This window comes from Pantherophis guttatus, chromosome 13 (genome assembly GCF_059756535.1).
Source record: "Pantherophis guttatus breed Tessera chromosome 13, ASM5975653v1, whole genome shotgun sequence".
Classification (NCBI taxonomy): Eukaryota; Metazoa; Chordata; class Lepidosauria; order Squamata; family Colubridae; genus Pantherophis; species Pantherophis guttatus.
In genome coordinates, this window is record NC_142075.1 from 14430473 (window position 1) to 14440949 (window position 10477).

The 10477-nt window shown below is 42.3% G+C and overlaps 1 protein-coding gene and 1 non-coding gene across 2 annotated transcripts in view; one reads left to right on the plus strand and one right to left on the minus strand.

Moving 5' to 3' along the window:
- Positions 1–6378, minus strand: part of POLG (DNA polymerase gamma, catalytic subunit) — a 34573-nt gene extending 28195 nt beyond the window's left edge. Inside the window, exons 1-4 of the mRNA XM_087877775.1 lie at positions 6166–6378; positions 3385–4036; positions 2242–2428; positions 1270–1437 (exon numbers count right to left, since the gene is read on the minus strand). Coding sequence (XP_087733901.1) covers positions 1270–1437; positions 2242–2428; positions 3385–3980 — 951 coding nt within the window. The 5' untranslated portion in view covers positions 3981–4036; positions 6166–6378. The remainder of the gene's footprint in view (positions 1–1269; positions 1438–2241; positions 2429–3384; positions 4037–6165) is intronic.
- A 288-nt stretch (positions 6379–6666) lies between these two features.
- TRNAR-UCG (transfer RNA arginine (anticodon UCG)) lies at positions 6667–6739 on the plus strand. The gene has a single exon. It is a non-coding gene; the product is annotated as a tRNA-Arg (tRNA).
- Positions 6740–10477: the final 3738 nt, after the last annotated feature.

Consider the following 10477-nt stretch of genomic DNA (forward strand, 5'->3'; position numbering starts at 1 on the left):
CTTTTGAAGATATCAGCTTGGCAGCTCTCCGATAAGGTCTGTGACTAAATTCTCCCTTGAAAGGCTTTGCTGGATGTGAATGAAAGGAATTCACTGTTTGTTTAATAAAAGGGGTTTTGACGGTGCAAGGATTCTGCTTCGTGCTTTTTGGGGAAGCCTAGATCAAAACATCACGAGGCTCAAGGTTGATTCAGCCTTCCATCCTTCCGAGGTGAGTAAAATGAGGACCCAAAGTGTTGGGGACAATAGGCTGACTGTAAAACCGCTTAGAGAGGGCTGTAAAAGCACTGTGAAGCGGTCTATACAGTAAGTCTAAGTGCTATTGCTATTGCTATTATCTCCTTTGCAATCTCAGTTCTCTTTATTAGATGTCCAAGCCTTCTCTGGCATAATCCCTATAGGCAGTAGAATAAGGATGGAAGAAAAAGGACAATATCGTTGTGTGTCCTTCAATATATAGGCAGTCCCCTTTGTGAATGCCACTCTCCGTTTAAAATAAATCTTGCAGAAATAAAACAGAGGGGAACAGAGTGCAGAGAAGAGCAACCGAGATGATTAGGGGACTGGAGCAGTGGTGAAATCCAAATTTTTTTACTATCGGTTCTGTGGCTTGGCTTGGTGAGCGTGGTGTGGTTTGGTGGGTGTGGCTTGGTGGGCATGGCAGGGGAAGGATACTGCAAAATCTCCATTCCCACCCCACTCTGGGGCCAGCCAGAGGTGGTATTTGCCTGTTCCCTGAACTACTCAAAATTTCCGCTACTGGTTCTCCAGAACCTGTCAGAACCTGCTGGATTTCACCCCTGGACTGGAGGCTAAAACATACAATGAACAGCTGCAGGAACTGGGCACGGCTAGTCTAGTGAAGAGAAGGACCAGAGGAGACATGAGAGCAGTCTTCCAATATTTGAGGGGCTGCCCCAGAGAGGAGGGGGTCAAGCTATTCTCCAAAGCACCTGAAAATCAGACAAGGAATAATGGGTGGAAACTGAACAAGGAAAGATTCAACCTAGAAATAAGGAGAAATTTTCTGACAGGGAGAACAATCAACCCATGGAACAGAAGTTGCCTTTGGAAGTTGTGGGAGCTTCATCACTGGAGGCTTTCAAGAAGAGACTGGACTGCCATCTGTCAAACATGGTGTAGGGCCTCCTACTTGGGCAGGGGGTTGGACTACATGACCTACAAGGTCCCTTCCAACTCTGTTAATCTGTTTTGTGGCAATTATAGACTTTAAAAGAGGTAAGGAGACCATGACTGCACCCAGCTCACCACAGGTCCAGTGCCTTTGCTGCGTGTCTTCTTGATGTGTTGCTTGACCTGTTGAAGTCCTCTCCCCTTGCCTTGCTTGGCCGCCTTCCAAAGGCTACGTTGGAAACCGGTCAGTCCCGAGATAGCCATGTGCATGCTCATCGTGTCCAGGAATCGCATTTGGGATCCCTAAAAGAGAGGTTGGAACGATTCAAAGGGAGAATCCCTCTGATGCAGCCTTACAAGCTAACATGGACTGGAATATCAGACAAATGATGCGGCCAGTTCGTATCTCACTCAGCAACTGGCATTGTACGCTGTGGTTCCTTAAGGCTGGTGCTTCCTATACAAATAGAGTAGTATGCTGCAACAAGGTGGATAAAAATTGTTTTTTTTAAAAAAAAATTAAAAAATCAGATTTTTTTTATTTAAATTGGGTTTTTTTTAATTTAAATTGGATTGTTTTGATTTTTATTAAATTTATTTTTAATAAAACGCTTTTGGAGTAAAAATCTATCTAAAGGTAGTTTTCTATTTAAGATACATTAATAATTTAGTTTGTTTCGCATGAAATGGAGCTTAGTTATGCAACACGAGGCTGTATATTCTGCAATATTGGGACTGTCGGTGAGTCAATAGCGGGTCAAAGAGGAGGAGCCGCTGCGGGACAGAGATGACAGTTGCTCTTAAAAAATTATGATTCTCTATTCCTCTATTCCCCCCTCTCCATCCCTCAGCTCCAGCGTGGCAACACTGAAGTCTCAAAATGGCCTCGGTCAGGTCAGCTTCAGGGTTGACACTACCTGTACAGCCCCAGAATCTCCTGGTGGTCTCCCTATTTAAGTACAGGAGCAACCAGACCTGACCCTACTTTAATTTTTCAAGGTTGGCTAAGTCAGCCCTGGCCGCAAATCTTTTTACTCCTTCAAGCCACCGCGAGAACTGGGCAGAGAAGAAGGAAGCAAGCTGAAGAAATGGAGACGGATGTCTTACCTGGATCAGGTATTGTTCCTTAATGCGAGCCCGGTCGAAGGAGACGTTGTGACCCACCACAAGCCTCTCCTGCCCTTCCTGCCTTTTGAGGCTGCTGCAGTCTTCCAGGGGGATGAGATCAGACAGACCCAACTGGTTAGACCAACTATACCGTTGTTCCACCAAGCGTTTGCTGCACCACGAATACCTGGGAAGCAGAGAAGGTCCATGTTTACCGTATTTTTCGTTTTGGTTTAGCAACTCTCCTGAGCCAAACTCTGCTTATCAACTCTGCTAAACACCTACTACATTTTTCGGAGTATAAAACCCACTCCCCCCCAAAGGAGGCTGAAAATTTGGGTGCATCTTATACTCCGAATGTAGCCCCGCCCAGCAGTCGGCCCCCACCTGTCGGCCTCTGTGCGTCCTCTTCCTGGCTGCAGAGATTGCCACAATGGTTTGCATTTTTGAGTTACGCGCCTCACCTTTTCAGCCTCCAGACGCTCCGTTTGAGAGCCGTTCAAGGCTGCAGGGATCGCCAAAGCACATCGCCACCGATCGCCTCAGCGCATCGCGTTTTCGGCCTCCGCACGCCCCATTTTTGGCCTCTGCGCATCGTATTTTCGGGCAGCGATCGGCGGCAATGTGCTTTGCTGATCCCCGCATCCCCCGATGTGCATCCCCTGATGCACTATTCAACATTTAAGAGGAAGTAAAAGAGAATCTTAATACAGGTAGCCCTTGACTTAACGGACCACAATTGAGCCCCAAAATTTCTGTGGCTAAGTGAGACAATTGTTCCGTGAATTCTGCCCCCGTTTTAATGCCCTTTCTTGCCAAATTGTCGCGTGAATTCCTGCAGTTGTTGAGTTAGTAACACGGTTGTTGAGTGAATCTGGCTTCCCCAATGATTTTGCTTGTCAGGAGGTCGCAAAAGATGAATCACATGCCCTCCGGGACACTGCAATTGTCCCAAGGTTAAGCATCCAAATTTTGACCTTATGACCACCTTGGGGATGCTTCAGTGGAGGAAAACGGTCATTAAGTCACCTTTTTTTCAGTGCCGTGTTAACTTTGAATAGTCACTAAAAGAACTGTTGTAAACTGAGGATTAGCTATACCCAAGAACTTGACTCTAATCCCAGAAATGGTTCTACTTCTTACCAAGCATTGGGTGACAGAGCTACGGCGAGGGTGGGACAATGTCCTTCTTCCATGCACACCTCCACATCAAAGACCAACGCTCGTTCATTGGGGAAATCCACCTTTTTCCTCTCCCCATCGGGACCGTACTGAGTCCATCCCACTTCCCATGCCCATTCCGTGGGCCTTGGCGGCATCTCATGCTGGATAAGTTCTTTGGCAGCCTCCAGATAGGGGAGGCTTTGCGCCTGAGCCAAGCGACAGAAATGTTCATCTATGTTAGCGCCATACATTCGGGGAAGCTGCAATTCCACATCAGGAATGGTGGATGTTTCTTTGCCCCACAAGTCATGCTTCTGCAAGTGTTCTACACTCTTCTGGATGTCCTCCTCCGAATAATGAACTTGAGCACCCCGGAAAATCTGCTCGTGAAGACCCTTCGAGAGCATCTGGATTCCAAGAGGATTCATGCGCTGCTCCTCTTTGAGAGGAGCACCAGCATCTGGAGCCACCTTCTCCTGAAGCAGGAGATCTGCAGAGGAACCAGAGGAGCATGCCCGGATTCTGCCCAAGAAGGATGGACCTGCCAGCGATGTCCTCCATGCCAGCCGTTTCATCGTCACCACAAGCAAGCGGAATGGAAAACGAGCCTGATTTCCTGGCCAGCTCAGATCTGTCAGGAAACAACACGCAGCAGAATTAAGGCCAGGGGTGAAATGCTCCCGGTTCGGACCGAATCGCCCGATCTGGTAGCGATGGTGGCGGGTGGTTCAGAGAACCGGTAGCAAAAATCTCTGCCCCCCCCATGCCCAGCTGAGCCGCGCAATCATCAGAGGCTTTTTTTTTAATTTTTAAAAGCATTTTTTCTACAACCTCTTCCACCGAAAAAATGCTTTTAAAAGTTAAAAAAAAAGTCTCTGATGATCACATGGCTCAGCTGGAATCATCAGAGACTTTTAAAAGCATTAAAAAAATTTTTTTAAAAATGCTTTTTCTTCGGCCAAAGAGGTTGTACAAAAAATGCTTTTAAAAGAGAAAAAAAAAAGTTGGCCAAGCCCACCCAGTCACATTAAACCCCCCTACCAAGCCACGCCCACAGAACCGGTAGTAACAAATTTTACATTTCACCACTGATTTAAGGCGCATGTGAATATTTTCCCATTCCAGTATCCCAGATGAACACAGCTATGAATGAATAGGACTCGGCAAGTCGTGGTAAGAAATCATGGTTTGCAATAGTGGCGGATCACGGTTTATTGTCTCCTGGCCACACCGTCTTGCCAGGAGACAATAAACCACAATTCGCCACTATTGCGAACCATGATTTCTTATCATGACTTGCCGAATCATATTCATCAATAGCTGTGTTTATTCAATATGCAGCATTGATGATGTTACCTACTTGGGTCATGAAATGTCTGCAAGGAAACAATTCACGAAAGACCCCCCTCATTTCAACCCTGAGCTACAAATATTCTACTGGTGGCACTGCTCTATTAGTCAAGTCTTTTTTCTCACCCTTCTAAAAAAAAAAAAAAAAGATTGTCCCTTCGTAAATTACGAACACCCATTCTCTCCTCTAGCAAAATCAGGGTATCCACACATCCCCAAAGGACATTCCTTCCCCCGCGATGGATCTCACCTTCCTGTCCTCTAAATCAGAGCTCACTGTAACAGCATTGCTAAAAAAGCATTAAGAGTTGTTAACCTAATCTTGCGTAGCTTCTTCTCCGGTAATATTGAACTGCAAACTAGGGCATACAAAACTTTTGCCAGACCAATTCTCGAATACAGCTCATCTGTCTGGAACCTGCACTGTATATCGGACATTAATACAATCGAACGAGTCCAGAGATATTTCACAAGAAGAGTCCTCCACTCCTCTGCTCGCAACAAAATACCTTATGCCACCAGACTCGAAATTTTGGGCTTAGACAACTTAGAACTTCTCCATCTTTGATCTGACCTAAGCGTAGTACACAAAATCATCTGCTACAATGTCCTACCTGTCAATGAATACTTCAGCTTCAACCAAAACAATACAAGAGCACACAATAGGTACAAACTCATGGTAAACTGATGTAAATTAGACTGCAGAAAATATGACTTCAGCAACAGAGTGGTCAACGCCTGGAATGCACTACCTGACTCTGTGGTCTCATCCCCAAACCCCCAAAACTTTAACCTTAGACTGTCTACTGTTGACCTCACCCCATTCCTAAGAGGTCTGTAAGGAGTGTGCATAAGCGCACCAGCGTGCCTACTATGTTTCCTCTATTTGTATCCATTTCCTGTATTCATAATCATGTTTCTACTTATATCTGTTATCTTATATGTATTTGAGAAATAAATAAAATAAAATAAATAAGAATGAAGGTGAGGACAGCCCCTCCCTAACACTCTGTTTCCCCCAAAATAAGACATCCCCTGATAATAAGCCCAATAAGGCTTTTGAGCGCATGGCAATAGGGCCCAGCAAGCGCTTATTTCAGGGTTCAAAAAAATACAAGCCAGGGTCTTATTTTCAGGGAAACACAGTAGTTTTAAGATTGAAGGGCACGTGCAACCCCAGGGGAAAAAAAAATAGGTTAATGCAGAAAAATGGGTTAATGCAGGATAAGGGTTAAAGGATGGGTTTCATGCAAGACGCAGGTTAAGCATGTCGTGGGAATGCATTCTCTCGCACTCACTCACACACCACCTTCTTGCATCGCCCCCCCAAAAAAGGGTTTTTTTAAAAAGCCCCTCTCCCCTAATTGTAGCTATTTCTGCCCCCCCCAAAAGAGACAGATGCCTACTCACCCCCTAATCTGAAAGAAATCTACCTTCCTCCTTTTCCCCCAGAAAGAAGGTTGCAGGAAGAGAAAAAGCCCTGCAGCCTTTGAAGGTTGCAAAAAAGCCCCCCACCCCCCCAAAACCCCAAACCCTTCCAAGCTTCCTTCCACCCTCTTGCAAAAAACTCAACAAGCCAAATCTGCAGCGCTTCCGTTCCAACTCATGGCGGACTCTTCCAACAACTCAAGACGGTGGAGGGGGGAGAAACGAAGATGAAAGGGAAACCAAAATCTCACGTCCCGAAAGCTCCCCAGAAAGAGAGAGCGCCCCTAAATAGGATATATAGGAAACAACAAAAAAAAACGAGGTTGAGAAAAAAAAAACATATCGCTAGTTTTGTTTCTCTTTTTTTTGTTTGCGGGTCTCCCCTTCATCGGTGTGGAAAATGGTACCTTCCTAAGCTTCCCGGCTGCAAAGGAATCCTTGCTGCAATTTCTATAGGGATCGCGCAGCTTCTCTGATCGAAGTGGCCGCGTGGCCTAATGGATAAGGCGTCTGACTTCGGATCAGAAGATTGCAGGTTCGAGTCCTGCCGCGGTCGCAGTATAAAAGGAAGTTGAAGGAAGCTTCTCTGTTTTTGTTTTTTTTTAAATCATTCAAATGAGAATTTTTTTTTTTTATTAGAGTTTCCTATAGTTTAATGATGGTGTATGTTAACTTCAATTTTGAAGAACCCCTTCTTTCGTCCCATCTGTAAATAAATCAGTTATATAGAATGTAAAGGATGTATGTTGTGTTTTTATTTTTATAGTTATACTGTACATTGAAGACGGCATTTAATTCCGTTGTACTGTTGTGGATTTAATAAGACAAACACAACTTTTGGATTAATCAGAGACAAATTTATATATTGCGCAATAGGTTCAAGGCTCTGTACATGAGGCGTTGAACAAAGACAGAAATTAGGTACAATGGTTTTATACCCTTCTAGACAAAGGATTCTGTTAACTCAGCAATTCATATGGTCATATACATTTATCATTTTTAACTGACATTTCCTAATTACAGAGTTTCTTTGCAAAACAGTTATAATTCTTTTTGTAGATTACTGAAGCATAGACTCAAATCATCTTCTGACGATAGACAACTTTTAACTCATGTGGATCCCCTTGACCTAATCAACCTTTAAGCTGTATGTCATTAGAATGTTCCTTTCTTCTGACAACTTAGAGGCCTCCTAGAGGAACCAAAAGGATTTTGGCTGAGTTTATACTTTTTCCAACCGGATGCATTGCTTTTTAGAAGAGAGTGAATAGAAAGTTATCCAGTGGTCATCTATCAGAGCCCGCTTCATTACATTAGTACCATGTGCAATGACAATAAAGTAAACTAAGCTAAACTGTACTTTAAGTGAGGGGTCCTTGATACTCTCTGAACTTGGTGTTGTTGTTTTTTGCAAACGTTTCATCAGTTTTTTTTGCAAACTAGGTAACATCACCAATGTTAGACTACAGAGCAAACCCCACTCCCTTCTAGCATTGATGATGTTACCCAGTGGGGTCATGAAACGTCTTGCAAGACAACAACCAAGCTCAGAGAGCACCAAGGGTATCTTCTTCATTTCAACCCTGAGCTACATATATTCCTCCTTTATTAGTACTTTAATTTAGCCTTTATTACCCACACAAAAGTAGCTCCCAAATGTTGCTCGGCCTACAAGTGATTCCTTTGGACACACAATCCAATGCATTTCAAAGGCAGAAATTTGCGGATTGGCAGCCTGCCGAAACCCCAGGTAGCCAATGCTTTTTTCTACAAACTGTATCGTGATTTATCGTGATGGTCTCGTTCGCAATGCAGGTTAAAGTAATAAGCAGGGAGCCCTCAGTTCCATGGGGGGCATATATTGCGTGAATCGTTACCGCCTGAGTCCAATAGGAGAAGGGCGGTATATAAATTGAATAAATAATAATAATAATAATAATAATAATAATAATAATAATAATAATAATAATAATAATAATAATAAAAGAGAGCTGAATTTGTAGGATTTCTACAGGACAAAATTCCCCTGGCGGCCTCTTCCAAATCTTATGGATCAATCCATGTACAAGATGTCCGATCATTAAGTCAGATCGTTTCTTTTAATGTCAGGTTAGCAGGTTGTGCGAACCCAACTATTCCATGGCTTTTGACTTAGTGCAGGGGTAGGCAACCTGCGGCTCTGGAGCCGCATGTGGCTCTTTCACCCCTCTGCTGCGGCTCCCTGTCACTCAAAAGATGCGTCACAACCGCCAATGTGTGACACCCGCTGGCACAAAATTTATTGAGCTTTTCAACCCTTTTTTTGGGGGGGGAGTTCAAAATGGTTTTGTTGCATGCAGAAATAAAAATTCGTTTTCTCTGTAGCAGTTCATTGATTATATAAATGCAACACACTATCATTTTTTTATACATAGCATAAAGGTTAAAAACGATATATGCAGTGTTATCTTCATTTTAGATGTCCAAAGGGTTTTGTGGCTCCCGATGTTTTCTTTTCTGTGGGAAACAGGTCCAAATGGCTCTTTGAGTGTTTAAGGTTGCCGACCCCTGACTTAGTGCAATGTGTGAATCCTGATGAAAAGAAAAGCAGGGAGAAAGTTACCCAGGCAGGTTTTTCTTAGACTAACTTTCTTTTTGCGAGGAATATTTGCAAAGGGATACACATTTTTTTTAAAAAAAATAAAATAAAAGATTCATACTTTCAGCCTTGGATTGTTCGATATCCCCCAGGATCAGTTTGCTACTGGAGTGGAGGATCAGACTGGGCTCTGAAAGCGATCGATTAAACGGCTTGGCTCTTTTCAATCTGATTTTTAAGATGTTGTTTAGAATCTTTAGATATATATATATATAGGTTAAAAAAAACCCTTTGAAATGAATGAGGAATGATCTTGGTATGCCCAGTAGGTGGCAACATTGACTGCTAAATTAAATGCTGGTGTATTAAGCAGATTTTTTCCAACAACACTATACCAACAGATGGATTTGAAATCACATTCTGGAAATTGAACATAGAACATGATAGATAGATAGATAGATAGATAGATAGATAGATAGATAGATAGATAGATAGATATAGATAGATAGATGATAGATCAAATAGATAGATAGATAGATCAGATAGATAGACCATATAGATAGACAGATGATAGATAGATAGATAGATAGATAGATAGATAGATAGATAGATAGATGAATGATAGATAGATGATAGATGATCTATCTATCTGATCTATTTATCTATTTATCTAGCTAGCTAGCTAGCTAGCTAGCTAGCTAGCTAGATAGATAGATAGATAGATGATATAGATAGATGATAGAGAGATAGAGAGATAGAGAGATGATAGAGAGATGATATAGATAGTTTTTTATTTATTTTTTTATTTTATATTGGATTTCTATACCGCCCTTCTCCCTGAGGACTCAGGGCGGTGTACAGCCAGATTAAAAAACATGCAGAACAAATATTAAAACCAATTAAAAGATATATAAATTTGGCCCAATTAAAACTCATTTACCAATTAAAAACGTTTAAAACATTTAAAGTTGATAGATGATAGAGAGAGAGAGAGAGAGAGAGATGATATAGATAGATGATAGATAGATAAATAGATGAATGATAGAGAGATAGAGAGATGATATAGATAGATAATAGATGATAGATGATAGATAGATAGATGAATGAATGAATGAATGAATGAATGATAGATAGATAGATAGATAGATAGATAGATAGATAGATAGATAGATAGATAGGCAGGCAGGCAAGCAGACAAAGACAGACAGACAAACAGACGGACGGACCGACCGACCGACAGAAAGACATAAAATCTGCTTAAGCTCTCCTAAGGCATCCATGTATATCAACCTTTAGGCCAACGTTTCTTAATTTTTTACCCTCAAGATTTGCCATATTAAAAACTAATATTGATGCCTTTGCTTTTGCTTCCCCAAAATTGGATTTATTTAGTAGGCCAGAGTTGTGTTAAAACATCCACTGGGCTGGGTAGCTTTTCATGTGAACACACAATCCACTTATAGATGAGTAAATATCTGCTTAATATTCTCTATGGAGTAAAGGCTTGAATCTTAGGGTGTGCGTGCATCAACAGCTGTTTTGTTCTTCTCTGCCACAGATTTGGCATCTAAGCAACCATCTGGGCCTTTTCTCATAACAACCTAAACCGAGGATTCTAAAATGTTCTGGGAAAGGAATGGCATTTGTTAGAGAGAGAGAGGGAGGAAGAGAGGGAGTTGGGAGGGAGAAGAATTGTACAAAACTGCCCACAGGTTT